Source organism: Nannospalax galili, unplaced genomic scaffold (assembly GCF_000622305.1).
Source record: "Nannospalax galili isolate Female #2095 unplaced genomic scaffold, S.galili_v1.0 scaffold377, whole genome shotgun sequence".
NCBI lineage: Eukaryota > Metazoa > Chordata > Mammalia > Rodentia > Spalacidae > Nannospalax > Nannospalax galili.
The window spans coordinates 562262-583561 of NW_008341187.1; the positions used below are offsets into that span (position 1 = coordinate 562262).

General features: G+C 42.2%; 1 protein-coding gene across 2 annotated transcripts in view; it reads right to left on the minus strand.

Moving 5' to 3' along the window:
• The window catches only part of Sash1 (SAM and SH3 domain containing 1), a 259709-nt gene that overhangs the window by 129511 nt on the left and 108898 nt on the right, over positions 1–21300 (minus strand). For both annotated transcript variants that reach the window (XM_008836690.3, XM_017799052.2), the window contains exon 2: positions 17922–18050. In XM_008836690.3, coding sequence (XP_008834912.1) covers positions 17922–18050 — 129 coding nt within the window. The remainder of the gene's footprint in view (positions 1–17921; positions 18051–21300) is intronic.

The window sequence follows — 21300 nt, forward strand, 5'->3', positions numbered from 1 at the left end:
TCCTCCCAGCCTCCCTCCTTCCCTCCCTTCCTTTTAAATACTCCGAGTAAAGTCAGCAAAAATAGTCACAATTCCTGGGTGAGCCACAAAGCGCAGCTTTTCTCATGATGCGCTAGGATGAAGAACAATAGACCATGGCCATCAAGCAGAACAAATGTCTCTGTGAAGACGGAGTGGGGGCCCAATGTGAGAAAAAAAATATACAGACCCCACAGTGAGGACAGACAGCTGAAGCCAGGACCTGGGGCTGTTTGCACCTGGTCATGGAGGAAGAAGCAGGAAGGGGGACTCCGTGGATCCAGAGGTGTTGTAAGCACAGGAATGAGGCTGGAGGAGGTAAGGACAGCGCCGGCAGGCAAGAGTGAGGAAGGGCTGAGCTGAGGAGTGATGGGAGAGAAAGGAGACAGACTAACACCCAGCTCCTCCTCAGCATCTTCACTCAGCCTTGCTGCATCCAGCTGAAGTAGAACCCAGGGAATAGGACACAACCCCCCACTCCCTACAGACCTCTCAACCCAATACCATAAGGGGTTAGGGAGGGAACAAAGGGGCTTCGTTCCTCTACTCTCCTTCCTTCCTGCTTAAGATATTTCCTACTACCCCAGGCCACCAGATTTTGCTCATATTCACACACACACACACACACACACACACACACACACACACACACGATCATAAGCAGTGAGACCAAGCATGTTGGAAGTGGGGTTATTGTCAGAACTGTGAGATTCACGGAAGTGTCCCTGTGGAGGATGTGGATGGGGGGACAGGAAGCTGGAAAGAGCATCTTCTGCTTTAAGTGCCTTCTTGCAGAAAGTGTATGAACTGCGGGAAGCTGTCCTATGAGCAGAAGCCATAGTCCTTCCTCAGATCAGGAAGACAACAATGGTGATTTCCCGAGTCTCCTTTGGCCTCCAACACTGGCAGGATTATTCCATCATCTGCTGTTCTGCAGTCCCATGCTGAGCCGTGTTAAACACAAACCAAGCTGTTGCTCTGGAGAGGTCACTATCAGAAAATCCAACTGGGGGGTGCCTAGGATCTACCAACCTAGGTTCAATCCCTAGTACCAGTCCTCTCCTCCCCAAAAAACCCAACAGGGAGGGACATAGCACGAAGAACAGGTCTGGGGCTAGGGCTGGGCACTGCCATTTAAACATATTTTTCTTATAGACTATTTTTTATGGGGTCTATCTCATTGAATCCTGGATTTTTATACTTTGATACCCATTATAAGACAACAGCCTATCTTTTGAACCACATAAAGAAATGGGTTTATAAAGCTACCCTTAAAACATGAAAGAGATTTTTTATTATCTAATATACTTTAATTGGGAGCCTTTCCCCCACTAATTAGATGTGTGAGCCTCAACCTATTATACATTTTTATTTGCCAGCAGGTTCATTCTATAATAAAGACTTTTCTTTCTCAGAATCATAACTCCACAAATTTTCTTGCTTTAATTTAAAATGAGTTCTTTATCCTCACAAATAAGTAATGAGGGCACTTCACTTTTTGAGGACAGAAATCCAAATAGCTTCAAAAGATACAACTATGATTCATGTATTCAACACACATTTAATGATCATATATTACAGGTCAAGAATTGTTCTAGTATTAGAGATGCAATAACAGACAACATATTTAGTATACACTCCCTACAGAAAGGTGAAGAATAGAACTCAAGTTACTCTGGGGTTTTAGAATTAGCAAAATGTTTGCACAAGCTTGTGAAAATATTGAAAACTACTGAACTGTATGCTTGGTACATGCCTTTAATCCCAGCACTTGGGAGGCAGAGGCAGGTGGATCTATGTGAGTTCAAGGCCAGCCTGGCCTACATAGTGAGTTCCAGGACAGCTGGGGCTACAGGGAGACCTTGTCTCAAAAAGACAAAAAAAAAAAAAAAAAAAAAAAAAAAAAAAAGACAAACCTTAATGGTATATAAGTTTGATCTTAATTTTCCAAAACCTCCATGTATTTTTGGAGGGGATATACATGTTTTTACATGGCAGGTATTCAGTAAATATTTTACAGAGAATATAGTCACAGACAGGTGTGGTAGGGCATGGCTGTAATCTCAGCACTTGGAGGCTGAAGCAGGAGGATCAAGGCAACCTGGGCTACACAGTGAGTTCAAGATTGGCTGGGGCTGTAAGGTGAGACCCTGTCTAAATAAATAATAAATCAGTAAATAAATCAGCTATAGTAGTTAATGAAAGTATTTGCATATGTAAAATCTTAGCTATTGATACAGGTGGCATTAATATTCTACTATTGCATTTGTAAGTCCAGCCCTGTCCAATACACCCAAAACTCAGCTTTCCCCTTCTGTGGATCCAGCTTCTGGCATGGCATGAGCTAAGTAACACCATCCTCAGAAATCAGCTCTCAGTGCAAGCGATACTGCAGAGCCTCAACCTTGGCCAGGGTGATTTGCGCTAGACCACTCCAGCCAGTGTCCCTCTAACTGGCACCCCCACCTTCCCCTCAGTTCTATTGTCCTAAAGTTTCAACCCATCTCCGTGAGAACTTGGGAGAGCTAGAGTCTGCTGTAAGCAGATCCGTGTCGCCACTAAAAGTTTGACTAATGCAATCTTTATCTTTGGGTGTCTTGTCCTATTGTAACATGACCTAGATGATACATGGCTACGTTTCCTATTTTAACAGTAAGTTCCCTGGGATACCAACTAAATTATTAAAATACACCAGGAACACAATTAATATTTGCTTCATTTTGCAGTGTTACCAATTCCCCAAACTTTACTCTCAAGAAAAATACTTTATGCCATCATTTAGCAGTCTCTGAAAGATTTTTTTACATAAGACATTAAAAATTATATCATGGGGGAAGAAGGAACCAAAACAAAGTATTTCTAAAATGCCATAAGGAAACCTGTTGCTTTGTATGCTAATGAATACACACACACACACACACACACACACACACACACATATATATATATAAATAAAATCAAACTACTATAGAAGCTTCTAATATTAGGTCAGCTTATTAAATAAACTTTGTTTTCAACAAAAAAGCTACTGGGCTGGCAAGAGAACTTATCAAGTAAAGACTCTTGCTGTCAATCCTGATAGCCTGAATTTGATCCCCAGAACTGACACAGTAGAAGGAGAGAACCAACTCCTGCAAGTTGTCCTCTGACCCCCATAAGAGTACCACGGCACATACAGAACAGATAGAAAGATAGTAAAGATGGAAATTTTTAAAAAAGAAAAAAGCTATAGGTAAAATAAAGTATCTTTATTTTAATTTCTTGAATGGGATTTTTTTTAAGTTGTTATCTACTGTGTTCTAAAATAATATAAATACTATAAACCAAACATTGTGGTGTATGGCTGAACTTCCTAGCTACTCGAGAGGCAAAGCTGGAGGGTCATCAGTTCAAGGCCACCCTGGGGCTACATAGCTACACCCTATCTTAAAAATAACAAGGCACAATGAAACAAAAGAAAACAACGCAAGGAATATAATTTAACAGAGTCCCATCGAATTTCAAAATATTCCAGGTCATTTGTTCCTATTTTCGATAATCCAGAGCATGTAACATCGTATATCTACTTTAAATTCTTTTTCTCTCTTCATTTCCAGCATCCTTTACTGTTATTGAATGATTCCATACCGTAACAAATCAACCATCTTCACAGTGTGGCTACTCGTCTGCACTAGGTCAAGCATCATGTATGTGTACACACACACAGAGAGAAAAGACAGAAAACATCAATCACAATCGTGATCTTTGGGAAGTGGGTATTTTAAAATCTATTTCAAATTTCTTAATGAATGTATTTTTCAGTTTTTACTAGTGTGTTATAATTTTCATGATAAATTTTTAGATGAGCATTTTGTATTATGCTTTGTAACACTGTCATCTCAAAATATATTGGCCAAGCATTTAATCTGCAAATCAAAATACTATGGGTTCTTTAGGAGGCTGGGAAAGGAAAACAAGGTTAGCAAGTGGCTTGGATATTCACACAACTTGACATTGACTTCCTTATTTCAAATCCCATCTCTGAAACTCACTAGTTGTTAAGTTCTGTTAAGTTCTGATTTCATGATATATAGTCTTATCAATAATTAGCATTTCTTCTCGGCCTGGTGGTGCGCACCTACAATCCTAGCACTTGAGAGGCAGAGGCAGGAGGATCACTTCAAGTTGGAGGGCATTGTGGTCTACACAGCAAGTTCCAGGCTAAATAATGAGACCCTATCCTAAATAACTTTTTTTAAGGGCACTGCTATCATAAATAGCAAAAATATTTAATATGGTTAGGCATAGTGACGCATATCTTTAATCCCAGCACTTGGGAGGCAGAAGCAGGAGGGTCTCTGTGAGCTCTGGGATAGCCTGGTCTATATAGTGGGTTCTAGGCCACCTGAGGCTACAGGGAGATCCTGTCTTACACAACAACAGCAATAATAACAATTAGTATGAAGGTCTATTGATCTATAGCATATAGCCAAGAATCATGCCAAGTGCCAGTGTCCCCCACAGTCAGTGTGGGAAGTTTAGCAAAGGCCTGAGTTGGGAGGTGGCTTGGCTTGGGTCTTGCCACAGGGTTGGATCATCTCCCTTCTGGAGTACTGTTTTTGGCCTCTCCTCAATGGATAACATGATTGTCATTAGAAGAACTCAATAAGGTAAGAGATAGGGAAGCTCCATCAAACCTAAAATGCTTTTAAAAAAATGTCATTTTTGAGGTAATTATCAGCATGGTTATTATTATGGCCTTCATACTTTGTTCCTTCACCCCAATCCCTCCCAGCACATAAAATACCCTGAGGTTGAGGCATGCACAGCTGTCTTAATGAAGCAGAATATCTCAATTGATAATTATAACATCACTGACACATAAAAGATTCATCCAAAACATTAAATAGTAAAACTTCCCTGAAGTTAAAATTCTCCTTTATAAAGAAATGTTTAATCTCCATAAGCCAAGTGCCCGACTCCAATAAAGAATTCAGATAAAATACCAAAACAGATTCTGAAAGATGAAAGAGATCAAAGGGAAAGCTGCAAGAAGAGAAGCCTACACCCTAAAGGGAGAGGACAAACTCAGACAAACACAAACGTGCTTTGAAATCTCAGATGGAAACCCCTCTTCCTCTTCACATCTTTGTTAAGACAGCCATGCCTCTGCTGTCACACACATTAGAAAAATAACAACCCCCCCAAAACACATCCAGATGTTCACGAATATTCATGACGTGCTTCCAATTTGGTTTGGACTTGTCCTTGATTTATTTTGATTAAGTTCCATCAGCTTCTGCTGGGGCCCAGGAGATGGACGGCCCTGCCGCAGCACAAATTTAGACCATCTTCATATTTTAAGTAATTGCAGAAGGTCTCTCAAACTACCCCTTAGAAATAAATAATTTATGCACAGGCCTTGGAATGTCAGGGATAGAAGCAGTTGGCTTACTCCTGAATCTGAACTTTTAATTCCATTGCTAGAGGTGTTAAATTAAGCCTCCACTTGTAATGCATAGATTGACATATGGGGGAAGGGGCAGATACAGATTGAAAGATCAAGGGAGAAAGGGAAATGTTAGAACCTGATTTTCTTTGATGAGTAATTCAGGGGATAGATTATAGAAAAGATAACAGCTATGCTCTGGGGGCCCTGAGATTTACCATACCACCAACATGGTAACTTGGTTCCTTCCAGACACTGAGCATGTGGTTGAAAATCCAGATCTGAACAAACTATATAAAACAAATTTTCTCAACAGCTCAGCATCTTGCTTTCATCTTAAAAGTTGGGTGTAGTAATACATACCTTGTAATCCCAGCACTCAGGAGGTTGAGTCAGGAAGACGGCCACAAGTTCAAAGATAACCTGGACTACGGAGCGAGTACCAAGTCAACCAGGGCTACAAAGCAAGACTCTGTCTCAAAAAACCTAACAGAATGAATGAATGAATGAATGAATGAATGAATATCTTGAAACTTTCAAGCTAAAAGAAAAAGGTACTACAAATCAAAACAGCCTGCAGAAATGGGTGCAGTGATCTGAAAAGATGTCATCAAAAAACCTCCAGTAAATATACTTGGTGATGGGCCAAGGGGTATCTCATTGGAAGAGCAGTTAGTTAGTTGCCTGGCATGTACAAAACCTAACATTAAACCCAGCACTCATATGAATGGATAACTCTGTGTGTGTGTGTGTGTGTGTGTGTGTGTGTGTGTATCTGTGTCTGTGTCTGTGTGTCTGTGTGCGTGGCGTACGTGCTGACCCATGGCCATTTTTTCCTGCCAGAGAAATACAGACCCTGAGCCAGGAGACCAGTATCAGGAATAAGCAATGCCATGACAAAGCTCACAGGTAGCTCAGGTGACTTCCAGGCTGGGTTGTCTATGTATATATCTGTGATCCTATTCCAGGATGACCCTCTTCATGCTCCAAGCAGAGCCCTGGAGGACAGATGGTCTGCTCAGCCTGGGTCACTCAAGTCTTCTTGATACCTATATAAACTGTCTCTCAAATGGCACAAATACAACCCCAGAAACCCACTCCAACTGCCTGAAAATAAACAAACATTTGCCACGGTCTAGTAGTTTTCATTGCTATGACAAAATATCTAAGGAAACAGCTTAAAATAAAGATTAATTTGAGCTCAGTTTCACAGGTTCAGTCCACGGTCCAGTGGCTTCATTGCTGTTTTGGGCCTTCCGTGTGAGGGTGGTGGGACGGGCCTTCCGTGTGTGGGTGGTGGGGTAGGTCTTCCTTGTGTTGGAGGTGGGCTGAGCATCACAGCAGGGAAGACGTGATGAAGCGAAGTGGCTTACGTCATGGTGAAAGGAGGCAGAGAGGCGAAAAGAGAAGATGGACAAGGTGTGCGCTTCTAAGATGACCCACCTCTACTGCTGTGACCTCCTGAGTCACCCCCACCTCATAATGATACATTGAATATGACTCCATCAATCCTTGATGAAGTCATAACCCTCATGATCCAGTCACTTCCAAACCAACCCAGTCATTTCTAGCCAAGCCTTTACCAAACGAGCCTTCAGGGGACATTTCAAACTTCAACCCTAACACATACCCTTAAATTTTGTTTCACTGCAAGACCAAACTGCCACTAGTGGGCTACAAATTAGCATGTTTAAATAGCCTGTAATTAGCCTGTGATTAGCACATATTAATTATACGGTAACCTTCCATGTTAAACATGTTTAATTATAAATGTAAACATTTAGATTACACTACAATTTGGGTAACTTGGTTTTGATATTGCAGAGCTCCAAAAAGCCACTCATCCTGGGTCTAATTCCACACTGACTGGATTGACTGCCATGCTCCTCCTGCCTAGAGGTGCTGATTTTTCCACAGAGAGGACTCTTTCACTTGAATTCCTTGGCTTCTCTCCCCAGCTAATGCAAATTTCATTAGCATTTAGGAATTCTCTCTGCTCTATGTGAATGGAAATAAAGCTCAGAGTTCTCTCTGGAAATTGCTTGTGTACAAGATTTTTTATATAATTTTTTTCAATTAAAAATATTTTATTATTTACTTAGTGTACATGTGTGTTATGTGACTACAGGCTGCATGTCTGTGAACAGGCTTCTCGAAGGCCAGAATTGAGCACTGGATTCCCTGGAGCTGGCACTACAGGCTGTTGTGAGCCTCCAGACAAGGGCACTGGGAATTGAACTACGGTCTTTCTACAGAGCAGCAAGTGCTCTTAACCACTGAGCCATCTCTCCAGCCCCCTGTATTTTAAATTTATTTATTTATTTTTATTTCTATTTTTCTGCATGAGTGTGTAGTGGGGGGGGGGCATGTGCACTCAGATATATGTGTACGTGTGTAGAGGTCAGAGATCCATACCAAGAGTCTTCCTCCATTGTTCTCCACCTTAATCTTTGAGACAAGGTCTCCCACTGAACCAGGAACTTACCAAAAGGTTGGAGAGGCTGGCAGTGGAGCTCTGGGATACACCTGTCTTCACCAGCCCCCAGCCCTAGGGTTTCAGACACATACCACAATCCCTGGAAATTTTTTACACGCATGCTAGGAATTTGAACCCAGGTCCTCATGTTTGAATGGCAAGTACTTTATCTATCGAGCCAGCTCCCCAACCTGGTATTAGTATTTTTAAGTACATTTATATTTATTATTTTTGTTTTATTTTATGTGTATGAATGTATCGCCTGCATGTGTGTAGGGTACCCATGTTGTGAAGTACCCACGGTGGTCAGAAGAGGGCATCAGATTTCCTGGAACTGGAGTTATGGATGGGTGTCAGCCACCATGTGGGTGCTGGGACTTGAACCTAGGTCCTTCAAAAGAGGAGTCAGTGCTCTTAACCCTAAGCCATTTCTCCAGCCCCCAATATCATATTTTAAACAGAATACATTCTGGGCCTTTATTCTTCTAGGTACATATTTTATTAAAGCAAACAAAACTCAGTCATTTCTGAGGGCCTGTGAGCAAAAAGATGAAGCTGTTGATCTACATGTGGAAGCTCTGCAGCCGTATCTCCTGTTCAAGCAGAACTTCGCACAACACACAGGTTTCCATAGCTGCATAAGCAGACTGCAAAGGTCTCCAAGAAAAAGATAAAAATCCACAAATTCATTGCTGGGCTAGCAAAATTCTTCTTAATAAGCAGAGGTACAGTATGCCAAGATCAAACCCAGCACCAAAAGTTCTGTTTATGGCCGTGTTCACTCCGCGCTTTGCGCAAAAAACTGCTGACTAAATTGGGATGGGACATGGGAACACAAATGTGACTTTGTCTGAGGGAAACCAGAGCAGGGAGCTGCATTACCATCTGGCTTAAGATATAATGCCTCAGTGTATTTTGACATCAAGTGTGTGAATCCCTCAGCAGAATGGAGTTCTGACTCCCAGTCCTAGGCCCACTGATTCTGATTGCAATCTGCAAGTCAACAGTAGCTCAAGCTGGAGAATAATGGAAGCTAACACAAGGGGAAATAAAACAAAAACAAATGCCCTTCGGAGCAGTCCGCTTTGCAGGGTGTGGGATCCAGCAGGGTAACTAACAGTGTGCATAACATGCTTCTTAATCTTATCTGATGGAAACCGGAACAAGTGCATTTGTCCCGTGTTCCCAGCTCCAAGCACCCTACCTAGCAATACCGCAGCCTAATCTGGGCAGCTTCACTTTCCCTATACTTTCCAGAACATTCACAAGTTTCAGTGTGCATGAAGCATGCTTTCCATGTGCTTTGCTATCTGTAGTGAAGAACAGCAATCAGCAAAGCACAACATAACAAAAAGCCACAGAGAGGGTGGACTGTGTGTGCTCGTCAGTGTGAGGCCACAGACACCTAGGACAAGTCCACCGTGGCCAGGCAGAGGAAGAGAAATGGAATTATATTTTGCTTTGTCTTATGAAAAGGACAAATCAGAACAACATTCTCTTCTAGCTCTTTCTGTGTGTGATATCTCAAGGACCTGTGAGAGAGCAGTGTGTTTCTGCCCTCAGCATTCAGCCTTTGCTTCCAGCCACATTGGTTTCACAATGCTTTGTAAAGGTGCAAGTCTCCCTCTCAACTCTTGGCCTTCTCCCAAACTATAACCTTGACCTCTGCCTTAGGGTATGCAACATTATGCATACCTCTGCTGTCAAACCACTTTGGTCTCTAAGTTGTTTACACTTTGGGAGTCCAGGTATCACTTCTAGGAAGCCTCCTAACTTTCCTAACTGAGCTAGGGACCCTTTTCTGTACTCCTGTGTGATATCAAAATAGTATGTTGGTTCCTTTCATACCCACTACATTGTAAGCTCTTTCTGGATAGAGAAAATATCCTCTATCTGTTCGTAGAAGGGCTAAAATCCAAGTACAGGATCTGTGCTCACTATATAGTTTTAGCTGATTACATACACAAATGAATTCAACAAATGCTTATGCTTATTGTGATTTATATGCTCTACATCCTGCTGAGGAGTAGGCAACAGGCATGCACACATATATGTATATTGCATGTATATATGTATATGCATATACATATATTCATATACATATATATCTCCACTTGCAAAATTGTGTGACCATGCACTTCAATGGGGCTTTTTTCTCAAGAATGAATATATTTAAAAGATCATAATTAAGTACAGTGGGAGCAGTGAGTCCGGATAAGGCAGGAGTGGCAGGATGCTGAGAACTGTGGAGGTCAGGTGTCAGGCACAGGAAATTCATTGTCATGTGCTGTTTATGTGTGTTTGAAATTTCCCAAAATAAAAAGCTAAAAACAAAACTCCTGTACTCGTGAGAATAAATATTAATGAGGTATCAATAATGGATAGTGCTCAGCACCACTTCAGGCATGTTTGAATAGAAAGAAGGAGGATGGATAAGAAACAAACATCTGTAAGTTGCTTATGATGACTAACAGTTTGTTTTCCTTCATCCTCTTAATTTATGAGCTATATTTATCCGTATTTTAGGCATGGGGAAACTGAGGGTTGGTGACATTAAACACATATCAAGTAAGTGAAAGGGTCAGAATTTACACCCCTGTCCTTCTCAGTCCTTCTGCCTCAGTTTCCTATATGCAAAGACTGTAGATCACACCATCATACCTATTTTTATGGCTGCTATGTTAATTAAGAACTGTATCTGGGGGCTGGAGAGATGGTTCAGGGGTTAAGAACACTGGTTGTTCTTGCAGAAGACCCAGGTTCGAATCCCAGCACCCCCATGGCAGCTAACAACTGTCGGGACCTCCAGCCCCAGGGTACCTGACAACCTCCTCTGACCTCTGAGGGCATTGCACAACATGGGTGCACTAACCTATATGCAGTCAGTACATGCATACACATAAAATAAAAATAATAAATAAAATTAAAACAAACAAAAAAGAACTGTATCTGGAAAGATTACATTATCTGGAAAGATTAACTTTAAATTTTAACCTGGAAAAATTAAATTATTAAAGTTGCAAGGAATAGTAATTACATTGTAAAAGCCTTTCCACACCAGACATCAGTTCTGCAATCCCCCTTCACTGTTATCTGATGCAATACCTTTATTTACATTTCCGATCTCCAAAGATCTAGGTGAATCTCTCTCTACCTGGCTCCCTTTCTCTTGTAGAGACTCCAACTTGGCAGAGACTCCAAAGCAGACTTCAGCTGCTGACAAACACATCACTGTCAACATGGGGCCACCATTAGTGGAAACTTCTGCATCTGCTCTGTGCCACACCAAAGATGACACAAACTTGTTTTCTGCCAACCACCAAATGGCTTCAACCTCGAAGACACCTAGGAAGCTATTACTGCCAGTAATAAGAGGCCACCTCGAGCGTGTCCCCCTTCCTGGCCAGGTTGCCACATTGACAGATGTCAGACTTAGCATCACTAGACACGGGCCCATTATGGACTTGCAAAGCTGCTGTCACATCTGATTGCAGCCTCTCTTGGCCAAAAATAATCACATGATGCTCAGGGAGGTGCCAAATGTGGGGAAATATGGGCCACTTCCCTGCTGCGCACAAGCACTAATGTCCCCGTCCCCAGTGGAGGCCAAGGCTGTCATCCAAACATACCAACCCTTTAGGGCCCATTTGGTGCTAAATAAAAACTCTTCCCATCCGTATAAATGTGTATCGGAATACGTGTGCACTGTGGAGATTTTTTTACCATCTGTACTCCCCGCTGCCTTCCTCAAAGCTGGCCCCAAGGACTAGTTACCAAATGCTGTATTCCAGTCAGGTCCTGGAGAGTCAGCTTGACACCTAGTCCAGAAAGTTAATTACTAACAGCATTATAGGACCTTTTATTTTTCAGGGCTAAGTCAAGCACCTCTGTGGGGAGGACATCTTTCCAGTTTGTTTATTCTCCAGCTGCTATGTAATTATCTCTAAAAGATAAAGCAGGGTTTTCCCCACCCCCATACTTTTAAAAGCCAAACACAAACATCTAAATACCTTTCTACAGAATATTTTCCCCAAATCCCAAAATTTACCAGTGAACTTAGAAGAAAACATCATAAACTGATTCACCCCACTGAATTCATACTCAATGCTGTTGTTTTCTTTTGTTTTTTGATCTTTTTGAGACAGGGTCTTGCTACAGCATCAGTTGGTCAGGAACTCACTATGTAGACCAGGCTAGCCTCTATCTCACAGAGATCTGCCTGCCTCTGCCTCCCTAGTGCTGGGATTAAAGGCATGCCCCACCACATCCATCAATATTGTTTTGTTTTGTTTGTTTTGTGTTAGAGATAGGGTCTCATGTATCCCAGGCTAGCCTTGAACTAGCTGTGTATCTAAGAATGTTCTTGAACTTCTGATCCTCATGCTTCTACCTTCCAAGTGCTGGGATTACAGGCATATAGCACCCACCCAGTGCAGATGGTGCTGGAAACTGAACCCAGAGCTTTGTGCATTCTAGGCAAGCACTCTACCAAGGGAGCCACATCCCCAGTTCCTGGAAGCTGTCTTTGAAATGACTTTTCAACCACACAATACATATCACACCACGGTTTCCCTGTGGAATGTCCTTCCTGCTTTGAGTGGGCTATTCTTTCTCAAGACCACCTCTCACTTGGCTTTGCCAGAGCCGCTAGGAACAAAGAACATAAGCTCCAAGTCCTCAGGCTTGAAACTACTCCAGCAGATGAGCATGGAGGTATGTGTCTTATTTGTCTGAAGGCAGGGCTGAAAATCTAGAAAAATACTTAAAATTCACTTGGGATAAAAGGGAGTGTGCTTTGTGCTGAAAGTTACAGTTGTTCAAGAAAATGGGTTGCCATTAGAAGTCCAAAACATGACAAGGTGTATCGAGAAAGGAGACTTGGAGTAAGATGCTAGCAATCCATGTGTGGCCTAAATGATGGATAAACCTGAAAGGCATCTCCCATGCATTTCTATGCTTCAGAGCTGTGCGAATGACACTTACAAATCCAGCATATAACCTGATCGCCTGCAGCTCAAACAATCACCTTTATCATTTTGATTTGCTGGGAACCTCACAGAAAGAGAACTTGAATGTGCCCATTTGGAATCTTTCCTCCCTAACTACAGTTTAAGGAGGAATAGTCAACCTTCCAGCATGGTTCAAATTAGTTCCCATCCATTTTACCCACCACCACCTTTGATGAGAACTAATTAAGCTCATGTGGTGTTTTTTTAAATCCCCAGACTGTCTTTTGCTGCTCTGGAACAGAGCACATGAAATTAGGCCCATCTGTCTAAACAGGAAGGAGGCCACTTATCCCACTGACAGACAGGCTTCTTTTCCTACTAAGAAGCTGACTTAGGAGGGTCTCGGAGACCAGGTGGCGATTATGGAACCCCAGATCTACACAAGCTAGTGTTCTGAGAAGAGCAGTTTAGTGCTGTGTCAACCATCATCTACTAATTCTCACCCATCATCTCCTCACACAGTGAAATGTCCCAGAGACCATATATCATGCTGTGAGACTATCATTCATTCCAAGTCAGAATGACAACAATCAAGAATTAAGGACTAGGGATAGAGCTCAGTGGTTCAACACTTGCCTAGCATGTACCAAGGTCCTGGTTTGGTCTCCAGCTCTGCGAAAATATGCATAAATAAATAGATAAATAAATAAATAAATAAATAAATAAATAAATAAATAAATAAATAAATAAATAATAAAAATGCAGAACTGGGGATGCAGCTGATTTGGTAGAGTGCTTGCCTAGTACACACAAAGTCCTGGGTTCCATCGCCAGCAGTACATGATCTTGACACAGTGATACATGCATGTAATCTCAGCAGGAGACATCAGAAATTCAAGATCACTTCTCACTAGAAAGTAAGTTCAAGGCCATCTTGGGATATAATAGAACCTGTCTCAAACAATAAAATAACATAAAATAGGGTGGCAAAATAGCTTGGCAGGCAAAGGTACTTGCCACCAAGCCTGGTGACCCAAATTCAATCCTGGTGATTTATATGATAGAAGAAGATTACTGACTCCACGAGTTGTCTTCTGACCTCCACAGGCATGCCATGGTGTGCATGCAAGTACAAACACGCACACACACACATACACAAATACATAGATAGATAGATAGATAGATAGATAGATAGATAGATAGATAGATAGATAGACAGACAGATAGATCGGAAATGTACTTAATATATGGCAGTTATGATACAATGTCACTCCTGATTCTAGGATCTATGCCTATGCACAGTTGAGGAAAGAATCTAACATGTATAAAATTCTACATGACAGGTGCAGCGGTACACTCCTGCAACCCTAGTCCTTAGGATGAGAGTGGAGGATCACCGGTCAAGGCCAGTGTGAGTTGCACAGAGAGTCTGAGGCCAAGTTGAGCTATACAAGAACTTGTCTCAAAATTAAGATATGATAAGGTTCCATACAGTACAGCAAAAGTCAGGTCAGGTCATGACAGGTCAGGTAGGGTAGGAAAGTAGACAGGGACAGGGGAGAAAGGAAGACAAAGAGAGAAGAAAGGAAGGGGGAAGGGAAAGCAAACAGGATGCCATGTGCACCACTGGGTGGTAACAGCCCTCTTCATTTATCGGAGTTACTTCAGTGAAACCCAGCTGCTGCGTCCCTTCTAGAACAGAAATTCTTTTATGAAACAGGAAAAACTATTAATATAAAAAAATCTGTTCTTAATTAGTTCTAAATTAGTTATCTTTCATTTTTTTGTGTTCTGACCTGAAGTAAATTTACAGAACTTTTTTGTAAAGGATAATAAGGCTGGATGTGGTAGCTCATGCCTCTAATTGCAGCAATCAGGAGGCCAAGGCAGGAGGATTCAGAGTTCAAGGCTAGACTAGACAACATGACGAGACCCTAGCTCAAAAAGAATAAAGATCAGCCACACGTGGTTGCACATGCCTTTTAATTTCAGGTTTCGGGAGGCAGAGATAGGTGATCTATGTGAGTTCGAGGCCAGATTGGTCTATACAGTGAGTTCTAGACCAGCCGGGCTACATAGTGAAATCCTATCAAGAAGGAAAGGGGGGGGGAGGGAGGGAAGGAAGGAAGGAAGGAAGGAAGGAAGGAAGGAAGGAAGGAAGGAAGGAAGGAAGGAAGGAAGGAAATCTTCACGGCTAGAAAGATGCCTCAGTAGTTAAGAGCACAGACTATTCTTCCAGAGGACCCAAGTTCAACTCCCAGCAGTCATGCCGAATAGTTTACAACTGTCTGTGACTCCAGCTCCTGGGGGGATTCAACACCTCTAGCTTCCTTGGGCACATACCACTCACACATACATATATACATAATTAAAAATAAATTTTTAAAATTTTGTATATTAAACTGACTTCTAATGACTTATTGTAATACCGACAGATTAATGCATTTCTCAGATCTCAATAGAGAAGCATCCTTCTACAGCAGACAGTGATTAACACAGAGAACCCCTAACTGGCCATTGTGCAGAGACTAAGAGGATGCAGACTGCTCATCCCTGAATAGGACATCCATATCAAACTTCTGCCTCCCAAGGCTCAGATGATCATTGCAGAAGAGGGGGCAGAAAGGTTTTAAGAGCCAGGGGAGGCAAATAATCATGGGGAATTAGAGTTTTCCAGATGGCTGGTCAGTTCCTCTGCTGAACTCACAGCAATAGTGACAGCATGCACAAGTCCCACTAGAGCTCAAGCCAGCATAGACATGGGGAAGTGGGCAAGAAAAAAAAATTCCAGCATAGATGTGGGGAAGTGGGGAAGAAACCCCAACCCTGAGGAACTACTGGAAACTGATGGCTGCTGGGAAGGGGAGAGTCAGTCTCATTTAAGGGTGAGACTAACAGGTGTAACAGGCTCCAGTGGATGAACCCATACTGAAGGGTATTTGGGGACACAAACTTGCATATATTAGAGTACAGAAATTTGGTGGGGGTTAGTAAGAAGGGGTGCAGATATGGGAGGGGATCTAAATATGATCAAAATATATAAATATATTGCGTAACATTCATTAAAATTAAGACAATTAGTAAAAAAAATCTAAACCTACATGAAATCTAAAAAAAACCTTTTTAAATCAAATATACAAGGTTTCAATCAAATCCATAACTTCTCAAAAACTTTTAGTAGCAGAAGAATATCATTTTTCAACAACAGGTTCATGTAGTCCCCTAAGATATGAGGGTCCAAAAGGAGTTGTTTGGGACTAGAGCTATGGTTCAGCTGTAAAGTGATTGCTTAGCACATACAAAGCCTGCGTTCCATCCCTAGCACTGCATAAAACCAGACACAGTGGTGCATGCCTGTAATCCCAGTACTCGAAAGGTGGAGGCAGGAGGATCAAAAGTTCATAGACATCCTTGACTATACAGTGAATCCTGAACTAATGTAGCCAGTTTGAGCTGTATTAGTGCCTGTTTAAAATAAAAATTTTAAAAGAGAGGTTCTGGGCTCAGGACTTGAAAATAACTGAGAGGTAAGGGACTGAAGTAGATCTAGTGTGGATCCAGTTTAAACTGATGGATGGGAAGTTTGGGAAAGGTACATTACAGTTAGGGTACAGCACAGACCTACCAGCACACACTTGGACTGTGGAGTATTCCTGCGCTCTTCACTCGCCATTTATCACATGTGCCCACATGCTCCACTAACTATACACACAGACCTTTACAAAGCAGCCAAATGATTTCAACATCCTCAAGTGAGAGATAGGGATAGAATCAGAAAGGTGCCTACTACAAAGAGATCTCAGTGACACAGGAGAACCGAAATAAAGTCATAAGTGAAAAAAGAAGTAATTTTAAAACATGTATACAGGAGGATTTGCTTACAGATTTTTTAATGTCCAGAAAAACACTGAAACTCACATGCTTATTGTGGGTAACATTATGGTTGACTTCTTGCTTCTTTAAAATTTATTCTACTTTTCAAAAATACAATAGAAAGAGGCTGAGGATATAGTTCACTGGCAGAGAATGTATCTAATACGTACAAGGTTCTGGGTTCAATCCTCAGATTGAAAACCAGACCAGAAGAAAAGAAACAGGAAAGAGAACAGAGAAAAGAATTTGCCTTGACACCTCTTTGAGCTTTTAGTCAACAAAAACACAGTATACACTGATCAATAATAGAAGCATCCTTTCCCCTTAAGTTAAAAAAAAACTAAACTAAAAATAAAACTCTAGCCTTTTATGGTGATTAGCACAGAAACTCACAACTGGTCAAAGGGCAGAGAATAGATGTTAGTAGAGTGCTCATACACAAATGGGACATCGGTCACACACACACACACACACACACAGAGGGCTTAGGGGGCATTGTAGAACAGTGGGCAGAAAGATTATAAGAGCCAGAGGCCAGGGAGAATCAGAGCAAAAATATCTTGTGGACATGACAGGATCACTATGCCCATGAACTCACAGCAGCTGTGGTTGTCCCCACAAGACCTGCACAAGATCAAGCTGGTCAACATTCTAGCATGAAGGGATGAAGTGGCTCAAAAGCCACCATCCCTAATAGAGAAGCCAGGGAGAGTTGATGGTTTCTGGGGGAGGCAGAGTCAGTTTTCTTTCAGGTATGACCCTTGGTAGGTAGATCATGCTCTGGTGGATGGCACCCCCCAGGAGTATATGGGCAACACAAACTAGACTCAATGGTTATATAAAAAAGGAGACATGAAGTTAAGGGGGTATGGGGAAGTGGAGATGGATCTGGAGAGAGTTAAGGGGAGGCGTAGGGGGTAGATATAATCAAAGTATGTTGTATGAAATTCTCAAAGAATTAATAAATTTTTAAATCTAGCCCTTTAATGACTACAAATGTTTAGTCATATTGCCCCCAATCAATACTCAGAACAGGGTTGGGCTTTGGGACACCTGGTTTTTCACATACACTAGCCAGCAGCCTACAGACAGAAGCTCCAGGCACAGCTAGAGGACCAGGCACATCAGTGGGACAACCCTGCTCAGCTGTACCCTTCTCCCAGCAGCCCCCACTCACCACATCCAGGTCCTGAGAAACACGCCGTTTCCGAAGTTCCTCCATCCTCTCACACACATCAGAGAAACAGGTATTGTAATAATCTGCATACTGTTGTGCCAGATCATCAATGTTTCCCAGGGAACCATCCTGAGGGGAGAAAGAGACAGAAAAGAAAGCGAGATTGTCAAGTCAGTCTACCTTGGCAAAGACCCACAGCCATCCACTACTGCCCAGCATTTGTAGTAACAATGGCTGGTATTTACTACCAGGTAGACATGGGCCAGGCTAGATTTTACTTGTGACATAGAATGCCTAGGACAGTCCTGTGAAATGGAAGTAGCTCTTTTCCTCATTATATTTATGGGTAAAGTAGCTCAGAGAACATGAGAGGCTGCTTCTAGTCCTAGGACTAATAAGGAAAGAGATCTGGTCTCCTTTTGGGCCTACTGGGACCAAAGCCACAGTAATTCACCTGTATCTACCTAATAGGGCTGAGAGAAGACACCCAGGGAAGCAAGTGCCTTTAGTAGAGTCACTGTGCATAACAGGTGAGTAACACAAAGCTTATGCAAGACTTAGATGTCACTCTTCCTCCCAGCTCCAGACTCCATGGGAGTAAGCTGTGTCCGGGCCACACTGCATCCCCTCATAGCAGACTGCCAGAAAAGTAGAAAGCCTTATTCATTAGTCATTTGTGTTTGCTAGGATTCACTAGTCATTAATATTCATATTATTCATTACATTTATTATTCACTAGACACTCCAAGTACAGGCAAAACTGCATGCATCACTAAGTTGGCTTAAATAAACAAGTAAACATGTCACTTGTCTTTTCACAGAGGCAATTTCCCTGGTAGTACTATAAGTTTACGCCCATCCCTGCTGTGGTGTGGAGCTCATTTCTCGACCTCTTGGTGACACCAGGTTAACAACAGCACCCACCATACAGTAAGCAGGAATGGAGTAGCAACTATGTGACACGCAGACTGCCTCACACACAGCAAATGTGCAACACCTACCTTGCTCTAACATTCACTACAAGATGACAATCATACTGCATTTTCCTTTAGGTGAGTGGATTACTCAGTATGTGTCTAAACACTGAGGATGATCACAATGCTGTGTGCGTTCGAGCTCTGTGTGTCTTCTATCACGTCTTCTCCTTTCTCCTGTATCTCCTGTATCCTGCTCCTTTATCTCCCACATGTCCTCCCTTCAGTGTGAATAAGTGACTTTACCGGGACAGTCAGGAAAGAACATGGAACACGGAAACCACACTTATAGATGACATAAAATTCATACCCAATTATCCACATTCCAGACTGATTCCCAGTCCCTTTGGTTATTAATGTTGTTGCATTGCCCTTAGCAACAGGTCTCTTGCTGCAAAGTAGATTTATAGGCAGTAGAGCTGGTTAGATTTCTCCCAAAGCTTTTTTGCTACAGACCTAAGCCCCAGAGGGGAGGTCTGAGCCACAACCAATGACAGTTTTTGCCTCTTCTGCATCCCTTGAATTTAGGAACTAAGGGGAGAAATAGAAACTGAAAGAAATGATTTTCTAGAAACATTCCTTCCTTTCCCATCACTAACATGCTCTGCTTTTGAGATGCCTCAGAGCTCCTAGTATTCATTGAGGGAAAGGGAGGAAGGCAAGCAAGATCTGTGGACATTTGAACATGTCTGGGCAAAAGTCATTCTCTGTCTATAAGTCAGTCAGCCTGTCTAAGAAGACAGCCTAGGCACTGCCTGAGAAATCACTTGGATGTGTCAGATCCCTGATTCCCAAAACAACAACCCCCTAGAGGATCCTGGGCTCCTGGAGGTTTCTGAGTCTCTCCACAATGTACTGCTATCCCCATCCATAAACTTCTGCCTTCATCCATCATGGAAACAACCCATTTGCCACCTTAGGCCAAATATACTATTCCCATTTCTAAGACTCAAGCTTGTTGAAGGTGCTGTATATCTCATACCTTGCCTTGCCTGCTGTTCTTGAATGGAAATCAATCATTCCCCTACACAGAAGTGTTCCAACTAGATTTCCAGCTTCTCTAAAAAATGACCACCGTTTGGTGGTGAATGTAGCTCAGCTTGCCTAGCATGCTTTCTAAAGCCTAGGTTTGATTCCAGCACCACATAAATAGGTGTAATGACTATAATCTCAGCACTCAGGAGGTGGGGGGCAGGAGGATCAGAAACTCAAGGTCACCCTCAGCTACAGCCCTAGCCTGGGATACATGAGACCCTGTCTAAAAAACAGGGGCTGGAGAGATGGCTCAGTGGTTAAGAGCACTGGTAGCTCTTGGAGAGGACCCAGGTTCGATTCCCAGCACCCACATGCCAGCTGACCCATCCATAACTCCAGTTCTAGGGGAATTAGATGCCCCCTTCTGAACTCCATGGGCATTGCATGACAGGGGTACACTTACATACATGCAGGAAATACACTCATACACATAAAATAAAAATAAAAAAATAATTTAAGGAAACAAAAAATAACTAAAAAAAAACCATATGACCAGCTTTCCCCATTTCTGAATTAAATAACCTGTTATGACTATTTTCTTGGACTAATCCAGGTCACCAAAAACATTAAAAATCTATTTATATAACTGAACTCAAACTATGTCTTCCCTCCTCTCTCATACATCCTAAGGACGACCTCAACCTTAGCTCTCCAATTATAAAGCTTCCAAAGTACTGATCAGCTTTTCTTACTAGCACAAAAGTTGAATCTTCAGCTCCATTCTCCATCACTCAAAACTCCTTGAGTAGTGCGGAGGCCTAAAAGACAGGTCTGTGCTCCTGAGGAAGCCAGCAGCTGTTCGGCTCCAATCAGGCCACAGCCAGTCAATATTTCATACCTTCAATATGGCAACAGGGCCATTCCTCACTTGTTTCTCTATGCGTAATAATTTAAAGCAGGGTGGCACAGCTGCCTTTACGTGCACCCAAATCACTTTCCAGATGTGCAGCAAGTCCCCATAATTACCACTTTCATGTGTCTGGATGATTTAAATGCCGAAATGGCAAAAGATAGTGCGGAGGCCTAAAAGACAGGTCTGTGCTCCTGAGGAAGCCAGCAGCTGTTTGGCTCCAATCAGGCCACAGCCAGTCAATATTTCACACCTTCAATATGGCAACAGGGCCATTCCTCACTTGTTTCTCTATGGGTAATAATTTAAAGCAGGGTGGCACAGCTGCCTTTACGTGCACCCAAATCACTTTCCAGATGTGCAGCAAGTCCCCATAATTACCACTTTCATGTGTCTGGATGATTTAAATGCCGAAATGGCAAAAGACTTTAAAAAGAATGTGTGTTTTAAAAGTAGGTCTTGTCTGCCATCCCCACAAAACTATCTTTTATGTCCCAATCAAATGGAGCCAAGGAGGTAC